The sequence below is a fragment of the Triturus cristatus genome, chromosome 1_1 (genome assembly GCF_964204655.1).
Source record: "Triturus cristatus chromosome 1_1, aTriCri1.1, whole genome shotgun sequence".
Classification (NCBI taxonomy): Eukaryota; Metazoa; Chordata; class Amphibia; order Caudata; family Salamandridae; genus Triturus; species Triturus cristatus.
The window spans coordinates 1,203,244,066-1,203,262,148 of NC_140579.1; the positions used below are offsets into that span (position 1 = coordinate 1,203,244,066).

General features: G+C 45.7%; 1 protein-coding gene across 1 annotated transcript in view; it reads right to left on the bottom strand.

Annotated features, from left to right (window-relative positions):
• Nucleotides 1–17,096, bottom strand: part of LOC146871833 (FACT complex subunit SPT16) — a 257,766-nt gene extending 240,670 nt beyond the window's left edge. The window contains exons 1-2 of the mRNA XM_085599783.1: nucleotides 16,941–17,096; nucleotides 15,774–15,901 (exon numbers count right to left, since the gene is read on the bottom strand). Of these exons, the coding sequence (XP_085455909.1) occupies nucleotides 15,774–15,901; nucleotides 16,941–17,057 (245 nt within the window). The 5' untranslated portion in view covers nucleotides 17,058–17,096. The remainder of the gene's footprint in view (nucleotides 1–15,773; nucleotides 15,902–16,940) is intronic.
• Between the last annotated feature and the right edge of the window lie 987 nt (nucleotides 17,097–18,083).

The following is an 18,083-nucleotide window of genomic DNA, read 5'->3' on the forward strand; positions in this document are numbered from 1 at the left end:
GGTTTCGCTGAAGGGAATCCAGTAGTCTTCGATAATAATGGCTCTTGCGAAATGTTCGAGGCCGGGCCTGGAGGTGGGGCCGAAGAACCGTGAGATTGATCTTGGGTAAGGCCCGAAGGCGATCCCTCGACCTGAGCCTTATGACGACTTATTTTTTCGGCCTCCGTATCGACGGATTGGCCTAGCTCTTCGCTGGAGCTATCTTCCTCAGCCCCAAGGGCCTCATCGTCCTCTCCTACCTCTTCGACGACTTCTTCTCCCTGAAAGATCACCTCATCGTCGTCTTCCGATCGGGAGTCGTGTTCGGAAGCGGGGCTGGAGTCTACGTCTTCCACGCTCTCGGCGTCCTCGTCTTCGGTGCTAAAGATGTTGGCTGGGGCAGGCGCCGATTGCTGCGCCTCCAATCTCGCTGCCCGTCGATTCCGGAGAGTCTTCTTCGAGCGGAATCGGGCACAGGCCATACATTTCGACTCATCGTGATCCGGTGAGAGACATTTGTTGCATACCGGGTGGACGTCGATGTGTGGGTATTTCGCGTGGCATAAAGGACACCTTTTGAAGGGAATCCTCGATTCCATCGATCGATCGAAGTTCGATGTTCGGACCAAGCGGATCCGAAAAGCTTGAAGAAGGTGCTAAAGCACTAAAGAAACCAGTCGATACCGAACGGGAACAGTACCGACGAGAACTAAAGGCCTTTTGGCCTTAAACTGAATTTTCCAACTTGAGCTAAGATAAGCACATCCGAACCCAATGGCGGAAAAAAACAATCTAAGGATGGAGAGGATGCCCATGCGCACTGTAGTCCAGGGGAGGAGTCACCTATCTCGTGATACTTCGAAGACTCTTCCAGGACAACAATGTGCAATCATCCGGACCCAACACTAGGCGGCGATCTATGCACAGATATGAATTCAGCAGCCCACATGCCTCAAACATATTGATTTAGCTCTCTGAGGTCTAATATAGGCATGAGAGCACTGTCCTTTTTTGGTATTAGAAAGTATAGTGAGTACACGCTCGATGCTTGATATTTTAATGGTACAGGCTCTATAGCTCCCTTTGCAGAAGAGAGTGAACCTCCTGTTTGAGGAGGTGTAGATGCTCTGGTGACATTTTGTGTGAACAAGGAAGAATGTTTGGAGGATTGTTGGTAAGCTCCAGGCAATAACCAGATTGGATAATTCTTAGGTCTCGGCTGGAGATCGCTCTCGGCATCCGAGAGCTTCTTGAAATCAATACAGATTCCGAAGCTCTCAGTGGTGGAGTTGAAGCCCTGCTCATCTTTTTAATTGGCTAGCGTCTGCTTCCATGCAAAACGCTGCCTTTTGATTGTAAAGGAGGCTTCTTAGTCCCTCCTTGTTGCCGCCTTGTCTCCTTTTGGTCACGCCCAGCGGGATTTGATCTTTTACCAGCAGCAGTACACACACTTCTTCATAAGTCTGTGTGCACCTTTTTCTTCACATTCGTATCCTCGTAAGAGTGCCCGCACCGCCTGAGCTCCTTGCAGTCTCCTCTCTGGCTGCCGCAGCGGCTCTCCCTCACCCTTTAAGTCCTTTGTGTGGGGCCTTTTTGTTGCTAACTGGACCTTAATTTGAATCCAATCCGAAATGCAAGCTCTGACAGTAATTGTGCTCCGCGGTATATTCATTTCCGTTTCTACGGGCAAACAGCGTTTCTATGGGCAAACAGCGTTTCTATGGGCAAACAGCGTTTCTATGGGCAAACAGCGTTTCTATGGGCAAACAGCTCTTGATTCTAAGTGATTCGATTTGAAGGATGCTCTTTGGCACAGTGCATCCAATCCGAAATGCAAGCTCTGACAGTAATTGTGCTCCGTGGTATATTAATTCCCGTTTCTATGGGCAAACAGCTCTTGATTCTAAGTGCTTTGAAGGATGCTCTTTGGCGCAGCGCCTCTGTATCCTCGTGTGACCCTCTGACAGAGAAATCATGTGTCATTTAAATTAAACGCTTCTCTTGAGCTGGAAGGTTACATTTTTAATGAAATTACTGCGCGTGGCGAAATGATTACAATCTGTATTCCGGGAATGATGCAGAGAGAAAAAAATAAAAATAAATACGAGCACAGCTTTGCTGGTGAACGAGAATCCAAGGCAAGAAATAAACCATTACACAAAATAGCCATAAACATAGCCGGACATTAACTTATTTATAGTATCAATCTCTCGAGACAGCAAATTTGCAAATTTGTACCATATATTTTGGTCTGTAATGAGGCCTCTTTTTCCAAGAGAAGCTATTAGACAGGCGTCATTTCTACCCTTCCCCCATTGCTCCCGCATTGCAATCATTGTGCTTGTGCTTATTATGTTACAAATGACCGAGGTAAGGCCGACATTCTCCTTGCATGCAAAAGATCTAGTCTGCCAGCCTTTATTTTCACTAATGAAGGGGTTTTGTGAAATCTCCCCATGGGAGAATACTAATGAAGATCCTCCGGCACTATTAAAATCACAACCAGTAGCTGTGAAGGGAAACACAAAACAAAGGCATTACTAAACACATTTACGTACAAGATATACGTGCACTCAAAATATGTTTTTATAATATTCGCTTGTAAGCAGAGAACAATTTGATTTATACCATGGACACTTCACAGCCAACACCAGACACAGAAGATTACCTTTTGTTACCACGGCTGCCATCTGGACGGCGAAATGTCCAGATTTCTTAAATCGAGAGAAACTCCAGTTTTGGCAGTGCCCATGCTACACAGAAGTCATTATTTGTTGTAGTTGTTCTTTAACCTCGGCTTAGCTTGAATGTTATACAAATAAAGAAACCACCTGTAGAGTTGAAAGGGTTGGAACGGGGAGGTGCCTCATTTCTCCAGTTACGCTGCAAAAGAACATGAATTGGGCTGCTGCTGGCACTAGCAGCAAATGCTAGATAGAATGTCTGTTCTGTTGCCATAATGGATACTAAGCACGGTTGTGAGAAAGTGCCATCTTTCTTGCATGGTATGCCCCCACTTTTTGCTGAATTGCTGATGTACTTTGAGTGTGCCCTGGGCTCCTGCCAATCAGGTACCCAGGGCCTATGTTCCTTCCCTAAAACTGTGCTGAAACCTAAACCCCAAATTGGCAAACTCTGGCCACATGTCAGCCCCTGGTAAATGGTACACTAGCTGCCCATGGCCTTGTGACCAGGGAAGGCCCCTAAGGGCTGCAGCACTTATTGTGCCACCCTTAGAGGCCCTGTACCCTTGTACACACACTGTCCTGGCAGGCTGAGTGTCTGGGTACAGAACAAAACAAAGTCGACATGGCACACATCCCTGTGTGCCATGCCCACAACACACACTGTCCTGGCATACATCAGCCACCCCCCTAGCTGGGTGCCCTATGCCAGTGGTGTGGGTACAGGTGCATGAGCCCTGTGCCCCTACAGTACCCAGGTCCATTCCTGGGCACTGTAAGTGCAGTGCTGCCATTTAAGAGTATATGGTGCTGGGAGATCGTCATCACGAACTCCACAGCACCATGATGGCTCCACTGAAAACTGAAGTTTGTGTAATAAAGTGGCTCTGTATATACTGGTCCCCAATAGGTACAGTGTGTACAGAGTCCACAGTCCCCAGAGGCTTGGCAGAGGTTAAAGTTAGATATAACCTTACGCTCTAAAGTGGTAGCTTGGTTGAGCAGTAAGGCAGTATCAGAGGACAGTGTAAAGCATTTGTTGTACACAGTCAGCAAATGGTCTCACATACACAAGAACTGAACTCTAGGCCAATGGTTTATATAAAAAAAAAATATATGTTTGTTTTACTTTAGAACCAACAATAGGTATCAAAATATACTTTCTCAGAATGAGATGCTTTACTTTAATACTTTGCAATTGGCAGTTGACTTTTGCAGATAATAGTTACAGTTTGTTGCAATAGGCAACACAATTTCAAACAATAATACATTTAGCTCAATAAGAATTTTAAGTTATGTGCACTTGATTAATTTCAGAATTACTTTTCTAACTCCAGGACTGGATTCTAGATTGAGTCCTGGGACAGTTCTTGGAAACAAGTGAGTAAATTCGTTTGTTACTGTTGTGATTTTTAAGCAATATTTTGCTATTTTAAAAGTTGACACTTGGAATTTTTTTCTAATCAAATTACCAATGTTATCCTATTGAAGGAAATTCACTTACAAGGTAAGTGGGGTTATGGGTACTTTTTCTAGGTCAGTGTTGGATCCTAGATCCAGCACTAGTGTACCACCTGTAAGCAGTTGAGAAACTGCGTTTAAGTTATACAGGCTATTTTTATGGAATATTTATAAGTTTGCAAAATCGACACTTTAGAAGCAATTTCACAGAAAAACAGACAATGGTTTCCTATGGGAGAAAATTCAAGTTACGGGTAAAGTATGTTCTCGTTACTTTTTTAATCCAGTGCTGGGCTCCTAGGCTCAGTACTGGGGCATCTATCTAAAACAGGTAAGTAATTACGTTTTCACAGTTAGTACGATTTTTAAAGAATATTTGTAGTTTGCAAAAATCGACACTTCGAAGAAATTTCACAGAAAAAGAGTCAATGGTTTCCTATGGGAGAAAATTGAGTTAATGGTAAGTACGGTCGTGAGTACTTTTCAGGGTCAGTGCTGGGCACCAAGATCCAGCACTGGGATCTCTCCTAATAGCAGGTGAGTATTTCCGTTTGTTACTCGGTTGATTTTAGGTGAATATTTTAAAGTTTAGAAACTCCACACATTTCAAGAGGAACCAGTCAATGTTACCCTATGAAAGAAAAGTGAGTTATCGGCTTTTGGGTACTCGACTGACAGAGTTAAGGTTCTGGGCACAGACTCGGGGGTCTCCCAGGGTCAGGTAAGTACAGTTGCTACACCCTCAGCGGCACAGCGGCAGCCGGGTGCAGAGTGAGTTAGGCCCAATGTTATCCTACGGAAGGCAGGGGGCCCTTGGTTGGTGGCTGCTGACTAGCAAGCCACGCGGCTGTGGGAGCTGGGCTCCTGGTCACTTGCGCAGGGAAAATGGGGAAGTAGATAGGAGTAGAAGTTGCACTGCCAGGGCCACTCTGGCAGCTGGGTGCAGGGTGGTTTTGAGCCTTCGGGCGCTCAATGGATTGCTATGGAAAAGCTCAAGGACGAACAAAGGCTGCACCACTTCGAGAGGTAAGTTGGGTAGTTGGAGGTTGGGTAGGTACCCAGGAGTTGGGCACAGGGGTCCAGGTTCAGGGGTGCCTTTTGGTGTCGGGAAATCTTACCCTCTGTTGATCGCGGTTGGGGGTTCCCTGGCTCTGAGGCTGCAGGAGTCGTCAGGAATGTCGAGGTGGGTCCTTGGGTGCCGGATTCGGGATCACAGTCGCCGGGGGGACGTCCTCCGGGTCTTTGTCCACTCCGGCACAGGCCAGGCTTGGCAGGTGCAGTGTGAGAGGGTTCGTGGTTCCTGGCTCATGCCAGGGGTCAGTTACTTGCTTTGAGCAGTACCACTGCTCGTGGGAGTCCCAGTTGCTTAGAGTCACAAGGCAGCCAGGTCCTCCGGGGTTTGTGAGGTTGATGGCTACAGGAGGTGCTGGGATTTAGCAGGAGCAGGTTCAAGGGTCGACAGGCCGGGAGGGCTGGGGCCAAAGCAGTTGGTGTCTTCCTCTTCTTAGCAGCTGCACAGCCGGTCTTATTTCTTGATCTTCTTTGCTGGTTTAGAATCTGGAATCTAAGGAAGGAAGGTTCAGGGTGCCTCTAAATACTAAATTTAGGGGCGTTACAGGTATGTAAAGGGCAGGGACCACTGGGTCCCTATCCTGGGGTGGGTACACCCCCTATCCTGCCACTCCTGTGGGAGGGGGGCAGTGGTCTAGTCCTGATTGGGTAGGGATCCCCATCTTCAAGATGGCGAGGGCCCGGAGATGTGCTTCTCTCGCCATCTTGAAGATGGGAAGCCCTGCCCACTCAGGACTAGGCTACTGCCCCCTCCCACAGGAGAGTGGCAGGACAGGGGGTGTACCCCACCCCAGGGCCCCAGTGGTCCCTGCCCTTTACCTACCTGAAATACCCCTAAATTTAGTATTTAGGGGCACCCTGAACCTTCCTTCCTTAGATCCAGATTCCGAAACAGCAAAGAAGATCAAGAGACAAGAAGACTTGCCGTGCAGCTGCTCACAAGAGTAAGACACCAACTGCTTTGGCCCCAGCCCTACCAGCCCTTTCGACCCTCGAACCTGCTCCTGCTAAACCCTGGCATCTCCAGTGGCTAGCAACCTCACAAACCACGGAGGACCTGGCTATCTTGTGACTAAGCAACTGGGACTCCCACGAGCAGTGGTACTGCTCAAAGCAAGTAACTGACCCCTGGCATGAGCCAGGAACCGCAAACCCTGCACACACTTCACCCGCCATGCCTGGCCTGTGCTGGAGTGGAGTGGACAAAGGACCCGAGGACGTCCCCCTGGCGACTGTGACCCCGAATCCAGCACCCAAGGACCCACCTCGGCGCTCCTGACGCCTGCAGCCTCAGAACCAGGGACCCCTCCAAACGCGACCAGCAGACGGTAAGATTTCCCAACACCAAAAGGCAACCCTGCACGCAGCGCCCTGCAGCCCCCTGTGCCCAGCTCCTGGGTGCCTACCTATCCTCCAACTACCCAACTTACCTCTCGAAGTGGTGGTCACACCTGAAGAATCTTCGTCCCCGAGCTTGCAGCCTTTGTTCGTTTTTGAGCTTCTACATTGCAATCCATTGAGCGCCCGACGGCTCAAAAGCACCCTGCACCCAGCCACCCGAGTGCCCCTGGCAGTGCAATCTCTACTTCCCCATTTGCCCTGAGCAAGTGACCAGGAGCCCAGCTCCCACAGCCGCGTGGCCTGCTAGCCAGCAGCCACCAACCAAGGGCCCCCTGCCACCCATAGGATAACATTGGGCCTAACTCACTCTGCACCCGGCTGCCCCAGTGCCGCTGAGGGTGCAACAACTGTACTGACCTGACCCTGGGGGACCCCCGAGTCTATGCCCACAACCGCAACTCTGCCAGTCTAATACTTACCCAAAAACCGATAACTCTTTTCTTACATAGGGTAACATTGACTGGTTTAACTTGGAAATTCTTAGTGTGGCGTTTCTAAACTTTAAAATATTCACATAAAATTAACCGAGTAACGAAAACGAAAATACTCACCTGCTATCAGGAGAGATCCCAGTGCTGGATCTTGGTGCCCATCACTGACCCAGAAAAGTAATTCCAATCATACTTACTGCTAACCCAATTTTCTTCCATAGGAAACCATTGACTGTTTTTCTGTGATATTTCTTCTAAGTGTCGATTTTTGCAAAACTACAAATATTCTTTAAAAATCGCACCAACTGTGAAAACGTAATTGCTTACCTGTTTTAGATAGATGTCCCAGGGCTAAACCTAGGAGCCCAGCACTGGATTACAAAAGTAACGAGAACCTACTTTACCTGCAATTTGAATTTCCTTCCATAGGATAACATTGCACTGGTTTTTGCTGAAAAAGTTTCGATTTTGCAAACTTACAAATATTTGTTAAAAATCGCCTGTATGACAAATGCTTTACACTGTCCTCTGATACTGCCTTACTGCTCGACCAAGCTACCACTTTAGAGAGTAAGGTTATATCTAACTTAAGCCTCTGCCAAACCTCTGGGGACTGTGGACTCTGTGCACACTGTACCTATTTGGGAACAGTATATACAGAGCCACTTTCTTACAACGGTTTAGCTGTGCTTCAGATTAGCCATGCCAGGCAAGTAGAACATTATACCAGGAAGGAGAGGAGGGCTAAGTAATGGAACAATTCACACTTTGCCTGTTGAAGAACCTGGTTTTATTAACGCGTTTCCACTGACGTGGTTTCATTTTATCGACTTTTCACGTCCAATCTTTTCTAGACTGCTGTAGTTACTTACTGAATTAAAATAAATATATATAACTAGGGCGTCTCTGAAAAAAATAAGTTAATTTCCTTTGCGTTTTCTGAAAGAAGGCCATCTGGGAATATTATTTAAAGAACGAGTCCGTTGCACGCCATGAAAGACTGTTCGTGGATGACTACTTGAAATATTGTGTACACTTTCGCTTCAAACAAAACAGACCTGAAAACGTATTGGTGGTTTTCTATTTTTTTTAGTACATCTTGCCCCTGCTCTTTAAATCCTAATATAGGCAATGCATTCCTTTCCTAAAACAACATTTTTACCCACCCCCAAAAAACTACGCAAGTCCCTTGATGTGATGTTAATGAAATGCTGTCCTGACTATATAGCACTTTTTTTTTTTTTTTTTTAGAGTTTGGGATTGTAAATATACGCTCTAAGAACTTTTTCCAGGCCAGTAAATATACAGGAGAAACAGTCTCTCTGCTAAATGGAGTCTATCTGGGGACGACTGGGCATTCCCTGTTTCGGTTGAGAAATTAAACACACAATTCGATTCCCTCCCTTTCTTCTGCCGAACAGCTAGTTGCATTGTTAAGGAACCTGAGAAGAGAAGCCTTGTTTGGTTGACTTAACTTTTTTTGGTTCATGTAGCTTTCGCCTTGAAGTGAAGCTGAATAAAAAAAAAAAATCATTAAAAATGCAATAGGACTCGCCTTTCATTAAGTTAAAACCATTTGCTATGCTATACAATACCATTAGCAACATGTGTGTCTTTCATCTTCTCTAAGGAAGTGTCTACAACAGGTCCAAAGAGATGCTCTTTATCAAAAGAAAACAAGTTACTTACCTGTAACTTTGGTTCTCCAGTATTGGTAACTTTCATAGATTCCCATAGCTTGTATCATTCCCCGTCGTCGGAATGGGAGTCTCGATAAATAGAAAATAACATAGCAGAATATACAAAAGAGAAAGAAAGGCCTAGTCCTCATCTCATTATGTAGCATATCCACCTCTTTTTGGAAAAGACACCAAACTAAAGCAACAACCAATCAGATTAGCCTCACCCCATAGAACCTCACTGAGAGAGCCTCAGAGTAACCAAATTTGCTGATGTCTGAGCTTTCCCAGGGGAGGTGGGTGGGCGCATGGGAATCTATGAAAGTTACCAATACTGGAGAACCAAAGTTACAGGTAAGTAACTTGTTTTCTTACTCCAGTCTTAGAACTTTCATAGATTCCCATAGCTTGTATCAGAGTAGTTAACAGTTAGCAACAATGCACATTTTGTGAAATAAATGCTAGCATAACCTTGTATGTATAGTCACATAAGCAATAATCATCTGCAAAACATTAGTCAGAAAACATCATGATACAAAATGTGCAATAGCAATAACAGGAAGGAGGGTTAGAAGGGAAAGCTCACCGCTCATTGGAAGAGGTTCCGGAGGACTGCTTCTTCCACTGCTGTCTCGCTCCGCGTGGAAGAGTCCAAGCATTAATGCTTCGTGAATGTATGGGCACTGCTCCATGTAGCCGCCCTGCAAATGTCCTTGATCGGCACTCCAGCGAAAAGAGCAGCAGACGATGAAACTGATCTTGTGGAGTGCGCCCGCCCTTCTAGGGGCTTACCAGCCGCCTGATGGCAGTAATGGATCGCACTGGCAATCCAACGTGCAAGTCCTTGCTTTGAAAGGGGAAGAACTTTGCGAGGTGCACTAAAAGCGACAAAGCTGTGTAGATTTTCTGAAATCCTTGGTGCGTTGGAGATAGGATTTTAAACATGTTTGAACATCCAAGGAATGAAGAGACCTTTCCGCTGGAGTCGTAGGTCGAGCAAAAAAGATTTTAGAATGACCGGCTCATTCAAATGAAAATCCGAAGGCACTTTGGGAATGAATTTCTGATTTGTTCTCAGAATAAGAGTGTCCTTCTTAAACTGTAAAAATGGATCCTTTATAGTGAGAGCTTGAAGTTCCCCAACCCTCCTGGCAGAGGTTAAAGCGAGGAGTAGGGCCACTTTCCATTAAAGGAATTTAGCGTTACAGGCTTTCCTCCCACGAATACGGAATTCAACCTTCCTAGTACGTACAGACAACACGACGGCTATGCACTATGTGAACAAACAGGGTGGAACTCGATCTCAGCTACTCTCCAAAGAGGCCCAAGTGATTTGGGAGTGGGCGATTCATCTTCATATCGCTCTTTCAGCAGAACATCTTCCGGGTACCCTCAACACGACAGCAGAAACGTTGAGCCGTCTGAAGTCGGTCTGTCACGAGTGGGAGTTGGATCAAAACACTCGAAGGTTTTCAATCGTTGGGGTACTCCGTCCATAGACCTGTTCGCCACTCCACAGAACAAAAAATGCCACTTTTACGCAAGCAGGGAACGCCATCAAGGGTCGTTGGGGTATGCGCTTTCGATGGCCTGGTCAGGCGCATTTGTCTACACCTTTCCGCCAATTCAGCTAATTCCAAGATTGCTCAGGAAGATCAAAGCAGAACCTTGCACAATGATTCTAGTAGCACCAGCGTGGCCCTGTCAGTTTTGGTTCACGGAGCTCCTCCTGCTCTCTCAGGATCATCCAATTCATCTGCGGCCAATTCCCTCTCTATTGACGATGTCCCGGGGCCAAGTGGTGCATCCAGATCGGAGCTCACTTCAGTTGACTGCGTGGCTCCTGAACACCGAGAATTTCAGAACTTAGATATTCCTCAGGAATTTAAGGAAGTGCTAGCTCAGGCCCGTGCACCAAGTACGAATAAAACTTAAAGTTCCAAATGGAAAATTTTCTGCGTGTGGTGCCGCCGAGAGAACATCCATCCCTTTTCCTCATCAAATCTTACCTTACATTTTGTCTCTGGCCAAGTCAGGTCTTGCTCATTCTTCTATCAAAGTGCACCTGGCTGCGATCTCTAGATTCAGACGGACAGATTCTGGTCCTTCTCTCTGGTCGGCAAGAATTGTCAAGCAATTTTTAAAAGGACTATTTAGAGTTTTCCCTCCGGTCAGACCTCCGCCTCCCATGTGGCAACTCAATTTGGTTCTTGCTCAACTCATGAGACCTCCTTTTGAGCCTGTTCATAGAGCAGATCGCTAGCCGAATTGCCTTGACTTCCAGAAGGTTGATGTGGAGAATGCGTTGTTTCGGGCATCCAGTGGCCGCTCACTTGAAGGTCTTGCAAGACCGCTCCCCAGCCTTCTAGAGAGGAGTCTGTTGTAAGTATCAAAGGAGCTGGAGCAACTGTGAAAGAGACCCTTCGAGATATTGTCTCTGATCATCCACCAGCTGACGGCCTCTTTCATAAGAGGAGTGACGGTTATCTTGTCAAACGATCCCTCTGCTTGGCGCCACTGCATGTCTAGTTGCTCTTGGAGCGGACGCATACGAAGTCTGCAATGCGGAATTAATGGAATGCAAGAGGAGATCGATCCTAGAAGAGATTTGTATAGGCGAACAGACAGACCGTCCTGTTTGTAAACGACGGGCGGAGGAAATTAATCTGTCCTGTCTTTCCTCTGATGGAAAAGCCTTGCAAGAAGTTGTGTCCAGAATGGCCCCCAGAAACTTGGCTGACCTGGAAGATAGAGGACTGATTTGTCTCTGTTCAGCTGAAGTCCCAGATGTTGGAAAAGTTGAATTCAACTTTCGACTGCCTTCATAGTTGCCTGAGACGATGGTGCCTTTACTAACCAGTCGTCCAGGTAAGGGAAAACTTGAAGCGTTTGTTTTCTGGGAAATGCCGCAACTGGTGCCAATACCTTCGTGAAAATCCGTGGCGTGGATCTAAGTCCGAAAGACAGGACTCTGAATTGAAAGTGGCTCTTGGCTACTGTAAAGCGTAGAAACCTCCTGTGGGCTGGGTGGATCGGAACATGGAAGTATACGTCCTCTAGATCCAGAGTGGCCAGGTAATCGCTTGGGTTGAGAAGCTTCAAAAGGTCCTTTAGGGATACCATCCAAAACGATCATTTTATGAGATCGGTGTTGAGCTCCCTCAGGTCTAAAATTGGACGCCACTTTTCTACTGTCTTTCGAATGAGAAAGAACTGGGAATAGAATCCTTCGCCTCGTTGGGACAGAGGCACCGGTTCTATTGCTCCTTTGAGAAGCAGTTGGTTAGCTTCTAGACGTAGAAGGTGTAGATGTTTCGATTCGGTGGCGCGAGGGGCTCTGGATGGTGGAAGGTGTTGAAACTCCAACGTGTGGCCAAACCGGATGATATTGAGGGCCCACCGATCCGATGTGATGATCTCCTAGTTGTGGATGCATTGTGAGATCCTGCCCCCCACTGGTGTTACAGGGGGCGAAGGAACAGTAGACAGAGCCTGGACGCCGCTATTGACGTTTAGAAGAATCTCTTCCCTGACATCCATGTCATCCTCTTGAAGGCAGGCGAGAGAAAGACGACGATTGGCCCTGGCAATACTGGGGTCTGTAAGATTGCACTTATTGTGAATAGGAGGAATAGCACTGCTGTTGATAATCACCTTTGTACGAAGAAAAACCTCTCCCTCTTGCACCACGGAAAGGAACTTTGCCATATCTGTATCCTTTTTTATTTCCTGCAGTGCATCGTCCACGTGCTTGCCAAAAAGCATTTTCCATCAAACGGTTGGTCTAGGATTTTATTTTGAACCTCCGGGCGAAGCAAAGTGGCCCGAAGCCAACCTTGCCGTCTAAGGACTGCAGCACCAGCCAAAGCGAGAAAAGCAGTGGTAGCAATGTCCATAGTGCAATATATGATCTCTGAAGAAGAACGCTCTCCTTCCTCCAGAATCTGCTTTGCGTCAGCCTTCGATTCCTCTGGTAGCTGGCCAATGTATGGAGATAAATTGCACCACATTTGGCGATCATATCATCCCAGAATTGTCAAGGCGTTTGCTGCCCTGACAAGAAGGCTGGACATAGAAGAGAATCTTTTTCCCACATTGTGTAGTCGCCTACCCTCCTTAACCGGTGGTGTGATAAGGGGCGCCGACGGACTCTTCGACTTTCTTTGGGCCGCTTGAGATATGACAGAATCCGGTTTTGGTTGGCCAACCAGACAAGCGGGACCAGTGATGGAACCTGCACCGATAGTTGGTCAGAGGGATGTGATGGAACCTCTTATAATCCAACATGAGCTGCTGATCAGTAATGAGCGAAGACGGCATGGCTCTCATGCCCTGCTGCAACTGTTCCTGTGGTCTTGTTTGTGGCATGTATTGTTGCTGGTCCATAACAGTCTTCCGAGTCTGAGTCCTGGTATTTTACTCGTAATTGGAATGGACTATATGGATCCCCATAAGGACCATCCTCCTCATCTGAAAAATCCTCCTCTTCTAAAAGGAGTGCCGGAGGTAATGGTGCCACCCTCCGAGGAGATGTCATCTCTGGTGTAATTTTTCTTTTAATAGAAATTTCCACTTTTTTTAATCGTCGACTAGGTCGGAGGGATCGCCGATGAAATTTGGACCATCGACGACGATGGAATGATAGTCGACGGAACCGTCTATGAGCTCGTCAATACCACTGTAGATGACATCTACATCGTCATCGTCTGACGTTGTCGTCGTCACCATCGTCGACGTCGATGTAGTCATCATAGTCGTCTAACGTCAGGTGAATCTTTGATGTAGTCGTCGACGGACAGATTTTCTTTTCAGTTTTCCCCTCTGAAGGTACTGAAGCTGGTTTTTTGAACAGCTTTTGTTTCCCAGATGGTGGAGGGGGAATAGAAGGCCCCTGGCTCGCCTTTTGAGTAGAAAGTACCTCAGAAACCAGTCCTTCCCTCTCCATTGCACCTCGGTGAGGAGATTTTAAGGGACTACGCCTGTCAGACCTATCAGAGGTCTTTTGCAAGGCCTTAGCAGGGGGGCCAGTTGAAGGAGAAGACCTACCCCTTTTTTGGGATCTCCTCGAAGATGTTGCAGAGGAGGTCTCATCGCTGTCACTGGATACAGTCTCTTTTTGTGACTTTAGCTTTTGTAGCCAGGTTAGTAAACGTCCCTCGCCGTCTCGAAGGGTCTTTGATGAGAAGGTCTGGCAGATTTTACAGTCCGTGGCCTTGTGGTCAGGGTTCAAGCAATAAATGCAATCTTTATGCTTGTCCTCCACATAAAGCCTTTTCTTTGAACAAGTGGCACAAGCTTTAAATACAGCCCTTTTCTCCTTGTCTGACATCCTGAAGAGAAATAGCAGTGAAAGATGAAAAAATCCAGAAGTTGAAGAGAAATCTGAGCAGAGCTCAGTGGAGACTCCCTTAGCACAACGTGCAGTAGAAAATCTGAGGCTCTCTCAGTGAGGTTCTATGGGGTGAGGCTAATCTGATTGGTTGTTGCTTTAGTTTGGTCTCTTTTACAAAAAGAGGTGGATATGCTACAAAATGAGATGAGGCCTAGGCCTTTCTTTCTCTTTTGTATATACTGCTATGTTATTTTTCTATTTACCGAGACTCCCACTCCGACGACAGGGAATGATACAGCTATGGGAATCTATGAAAGTTCCAATACTGGAGTAAGGTAAGTTTTCTATCGAACCAGATGACCGCATGGAGACGGGCGTTACATTCACTGACATACCTACCTAAATTAAGAGGGTTCTGAACAGGTATGACACCCATACCTGAACATATATAGCTTCTAAATCTTTTTTGGTGTACACTCTGAGGACTATCTTTATGAACGAGTGTTTGTACATTTCAAGCCCTGAAGAAGTCCGATTGAGGACGAAACGCGTTGGGAATTTTGAAATTTTAAAAAAGAAAATGAATAAAGAATGAGCTGTAACTATCCAAGATTTCTTCAGACTCTTTCTCTTGGAAAAACAATTGCTGAATGTAAATTTATTCCATTGTGAATATGGTCTATTAATGATTGGTATATGTATTTAATATACAGGAGTATGCGGGGCTATTTTGTCTTCACTATGTCAGAGTGATAACGAAAGAATAAAATTCCCCCTTTTTCCTTTTTCTTGTTTCTCTATATGGGACTTAGGGGGTTGTGTCCCAAGCCCATTGCACCTTTCTTTACTTGGTGCAATTATCAGGGACGTTAGGACTGGTGCAGGTGTCTATGCTTTGATCCCCCTTTTTTTGTGCTATAAATTTAAGATGGAAGCCTGTACTTCAGGTTTAAACCCTGAAATTCGAAGCCAGGCATGCCTTGTTAGCAAGATACTGGTGTTGATTGCACGAGCCGCAGTGTGAGATACATCTAAAGTGCATCTAATAGATGTGTTTGAAATTAGCTTTCCTTCCTGAACTATGTTGTGTACCTTAGACTTGTGTTCATCAGGTAGAAATTGGAGCAAGAACGAAGAGCCTGGTTATTGGCAATACGCCAGTGATTGGCTGCCTGTGCAGCTACTCTTTTACCCCATAGGCATCTATTAGTTTAGATTCCTTGTCTGGAAGAGGGGCATTCACCGTTGTTTGTGAGATTGCCCGTTTACGGCTATTAGAAACCACTAAAGAATCTAATAGCAATTGACCCTTGATGTAAACTGGATCAGATGGTGCAGATTTATACTTTTTATCTACCCTTGGTGTATGACTTCGTGCCTGAAACGGATCTTTAAAGATGTCGTCTGCATGTCTTAGCATACCCTTAAGCATGGGTACTCACAAACCTGTCATTCCACAAGGCCTGTGGTATGCACCGGGAGTTTCTCCCTTCTGTGAAATAGTCCATTAGTATGACTGCAGTGCCATCACAAAGTTGTTGCGTTTCGCAGGATCCTGTTCTACTGCAGTTGAGGCACTGAGCACATTGTACAGATTAGGCACTGAGTAAGTCATATCATTATGCAATTTATCAATAATACATATCAAACTCTAGAAAGTGTGGTTGACTCCTTCCACAGCTCTCTATTCAATCTTTCACACCCCCACCAAATTTAGCTGGTTCTTAAGCCTTACATTTCTTTGACGAAAGTGGCATCTGGATTTGGGAAGATGTTACCCTCGTTCCGGCCAAGAGCACTGCCAGGACAGAAGAAATTTATGCGGAGGTAGGTGTAGTCACCCTCAACAGACATGCTGATATTCTGTACGATGAAAAAAAAAAAAAAAGAAAAACCCATCAAAAGAAAGCAAGAAAAAAATAAACACAAACGTAAAAAAGTTATTAGAACAGTCCTGTGGCAGGAGACATAGCAGAAGGGATTCATGCAAAAGTCCCTTGTACCCAGAAAACTCACATCAAAGGGAAAAGGATTACACTTTTCAAGCACAGCCTCAACAATATAATCATTAAGAGGTGACTATGCTATGTTCTTGAAAGAGAAAATACAACCTTGACAGCTAAAAACAACAAATACCTTTTTTCCAACGATAATGCATTTTTTTTTGTCAATAAGCGTTTCGAGGACCTTTATATCATACCCCACCACTCACCAGACTCAAAAACAAGAGACTTAAATAGTAAAAATGAATAAACTTTTTTTTTTTTTAGACTGGGTCATTGTTTTACTACATTGCATCACTTTAGGAGCTAAAATGAAAACCGCCACTTTTTAAAGAAAAAATGGGTATGCATTGCGGTGGAGAAGTGTGGCTCAATGATTAGAGCGGCAGACCCTGATGAAGAGGTCTAGCCCGGGACCAGGGTTCAATTCCCCGCCTCGGCGGGACTTGGGCTCAAAAATTCCACAGACCTGATAATTCTCGCCTTGGTGCCTCTTCCAATCATGGAGTCCCACTCTGCAACTCTGGGCAATAGCTTGCTTAATCTCCACAACGGCCCCCACAACGCTAAGGATGCCTGGCCTCCACCTTGGGGGTGCCCATGAGTGGACGCCTCACAGGGAAAGCCAGGATGGGTTCCACAGCGGTATTCGTACAAGCGCCTTGAGACCCTTGCGGGTGAGTAGTGCGCTATACAAGTATCAATTTACATTTATTGCCTACCTAAACAAATCTCTCAAATATACGTAGCACATGCCGAACAGAAGCATTGTAGTAGGTATCACCTTATTCCTATCCGGCTTTGCCCCAAAAGAATGCTCATAACATACTGCTCCAATGTCATCAATTCTTAACACATGACTGTCCTATAGGGCATCTATAAAGAAGGCTCAGCCGCACCTTGATGGTGGCAATATGAAATGGTGTAGAGATGCCAAACACTGGCATGACGACCGTCTCATACTTCTTGTCAATAAAAATCTTCATTTCGCGGATTTCTGGTTCCTTTGGCATCATTGAGGCATTCCGATAGGAGACGTTCGACTTGCGTGCTCTGCTGTGAGGGGAAGGGGGTGAGGGAGGAAAATTAATACAGAGGAGCAGAAGATTTGAATAGGGTTAAATATATTCCATGCCTCACCTTTTATCATTCCCATGTTCCCTGCCAGTCTTCCACAGAATACAGCTGTGGGGCTACACCTGGCATTTGCAAGCCAAATCAGAACACAAGACAAACTGATGCCGGTTACTAATACCACGCTGTAAGGCACATGTACATTACACTATTGGGAAATTACTTACAGGACACAATCAAGCATAAAAACAGTTTAGAACTAGTGAAATATGACAGAACAGCTAGTCAAGCCACAGACTAATTTCTGATTTTAAAAGCAAACTTAACATTTAATGTAAATGCTGCTTCCATAATGGACATAACTACTATATCAACTGTTAAAATGTTCCGGCACAAAGTAAAAACAATGCTGCTATTTTATCACTATTGTGTATAGAAAACTTAAGTTAATAAGACAGATACAACCATAAACACTATAAAATCCAAACAGATTTTGGAAAATGCAGGAAAGTCCCCTTTTTGACATGGTCACCCCCACTTTTTGCCAGGTAAAATGATGGGATTTCGACTGAAAGTGCATTGGGTTCCTGTCAACAGGTCCCCAGTGCCAGAGCTCTTCCCCCAAAACTGTACAATTGTTCCCCCGATTGGCAAAAACCTTAGCACCCTTTGTCAGTCCCCAGTAAATGGTACCCCTGGTACCTAGGGCCTAGGCACTAAAATGAGTACATAAGGGCTGAAATATGAATTGTGCCACCTTATGGGACCAACTCCTCACCAAGCACATGCAAGACTGCCATTGCAGGCTGCGTGTCTCGGTGCAGACAAAAGTGAAAACCCAACATGGACATCCTTCTGTGCCATGTCCCCAACACTGAATGCAATATTTGTAAGACACCCCTACAGCAGGCCTGACTGACCTAAGGCAGGGTGCTGAATATTACATGTGAGGGTATACCTGCATGAGC